Source organism: Fomitiporia mediterranea (genome assembly GCF_000271605.1).
Source record: "Fomitiporia mediterranea MF3/22 unplaced genomic scaffold FOMMEscaffold_1151, whole genome shotgun sequence".
In the NCBI taxonomy this organism is placed as follows: domain Eukaryota; kingdom Fungi; phylum Basidiomycota; class Agaricomycetes; order Hymenochaetales; family Hymenochaetaceae; genus Fomitiporia; species Fomitiporia mediterranea.
The window spans coordinates 1-2269 of NW_006761536.1; the positions used below are offsets into that span (position 1 = coordinate 1).

The window sequence follows — 2269 nt, forward strand, 5'->3', positions numbered from 1 at the left end:
ATTTCTACAAGAAATTTGTAGAAGACTATTCTGGAAAAGTAAAACCATTATCAAGTTTACTATCACAGAAGAGAACTTTTACATAGGGAGACACTCAAGAAGCCTCTTTTAAAGCTATAAAAGAAGCATTTGCTAAAGTACTAGTATTAGCAAGGCCAAACCATAAAAAGCAGTTTGTAGTAGAAACTAATGTATCAGATTTTGCATACTCAGTAATACTATCACAGGAACAGGAAGATAAAGAATTACATCCTATAACTTATTACTCTTCAACTTTTAGTAAACAGGAAAGAAATTATGCAGCACCAGATAAGGAATTATATACTATTATAAAAGCATTAGCAAACTGGAGACATTATTTGGAAGGAGCCAAGCATCAAATTAGAATAATAACTGACTAATCTAATTTGAAGACCTTTCAAAACAAGAAGCAATTAAACAGAAGACAAGTAAGATGGGCACTAGAACTAAGCAGATACAACTTCAAAATAGAATACAGAGTAGGCAAGAAAAATAGAGCAGATACACTCTTTAGAAGACCTGACTATGAGCTGGAAGAAAAGGATAATCAGGAAGTTGTATTACTCCCTCAGGAAATGTTCAAAGAGTCAGAGATACACATTAAAACAATGACAGTAGAAGAAACTACAGAAACAGACTCAGGAACTAATTATAGTAATAAAATACTGTTACTAAGGGAAGGTAAACAGGAAGAAAAAGTCAGAATTGTTTAACAATATCATGATAGTGTTATAGCTGGACATCCAGGACTCAGAAAGACTTTGGAATTAGTAAAGAGAACATACTATTAGCTAGGAATAACTAACTGGATAAAAGAATATGTAGATACTTGTGTAATATGTTAAAAGACAAAACACAAGAGAGGAAAAACACAACCACCATTACAACCACTAAAAATTCCAACAGGACCCTGGGAACATGTTACAGCAGATTTTATTACAGGATTACCAATTACACAAACTGGTAAAGATGTAGTGCTAATAATTGTAGACAGATTTTCAAAGATGGGAATCTTTATCCCCTGTAAAAAGGAAATAGATTCTAAAGAAACAGCAAAGTTATTCATACAATATGTTTTCTCAAAACATAGATTACCTTTGAAAATAACTACAGACAGAGGACCACAATTTGCTAGTAACTTTACTAAGCAAATATGTATACAACTAGGTATTAAACAAGTATTATCAACTGCTTACTATCCAGAAACAGATGGACAAACAGAGAGAGTAAATTAGGAATTAGAACAGTATCTAAGGTGTTATGTTAATTACAGACAAGAAGATTGGGAGGAGTTTATCCTAACAGCAGAATTTGCCTATAATAATAAGTAACACTCTGCTACCAAACATACACCCTTTTACCTGATATATGGAAGACATCCTAACATAACTTTCAATTATAGAAAGTCAAATGTAGAAGAAGCAGACAAATACCTAGAGGAAATAAAGATAGCACAAGCAAATGCTAAGGAAGCAATAGAGAAATCACAGGAACAAATGAAAAAATATACTGACAAACACAGAGGAAATCTCTCAGAATTAAAGGAAGGGGATTTTGTTTTACTAGATAGTAAAAACTTAAATCTAGCAGTACTAACTAGAAAGTTGGCAAACAGGTATATAGGACCATTTGAAATAGAAAAACAAATGGGGGTAGTAAATTACAAGTTAAAACTACCAGAAGGGATAAATATTCATCCAGTTTTCTACTCAGGATTGTTAATACCTTATAAAGAAAAGGAATATCCAGGAAGACAAGTGCATACTAATCTAGACCCAGAGTTAATCAATAAGGAATGGGAATACACAGTAGAAAACATTTTAGATAGTAGGAAAAGGAGGAACAAATATCAATATTTGATCAAATGGTTAGGCTATCTAGACATAGATAATACTTGGGAACCATTTGGAAAAGGATTAACTAATTCAGCAAAGTTAATCAGGGAATTTCACATAAATCATCCAGTAGTAGTAAAGCCACCACACTTAGAAAACTGGTTAACAAAGAGACTAGGGCATGGTTTACTAATAAGTAAAAGAATACTAGTTAAAGAACAGGACACAGGAGACATAGTCCTACAAGAAGAACAAATGTGGAAAGACTGGATGAAAAGGAAATCAGAGTCTTCAGAGTACTTTAGTATTCTAGCTTCAGATTCAAGTACAAAAGAAATTAGAGAAGGGTTGGAAAAACTTTAGCTGAACAATAAACCTACTACAGAAAACTAACCCCTGAATAACAAAAGGAG

General features: G+C 32.7%; 1 protein-coding gene across 1 annotated transcript; it reads left to right on the top strand.

Annotated features, from left to right (window-relative positions):
- Positions 1–1517: 1517 nt before the first annotated feature.
- On the top strand, positions 1518–2219 carry FOMMEDRAFT_100096 (uncharacterized protein; the record flags this gene model as incomplete). The annotated part of the gene is made up of 1 exon (XM_007272356.1): positions 1518–2219. The coding sequence occupies one exon, from the start codon at positions 1518–1520 to the stop codon at positions 2217–2219; it is 702 nt and encodes a 233-aa protein (XP_007272418.1).
- Between the last annotated feature and the right edge of the window lie 50 nt (positions 2220–2269).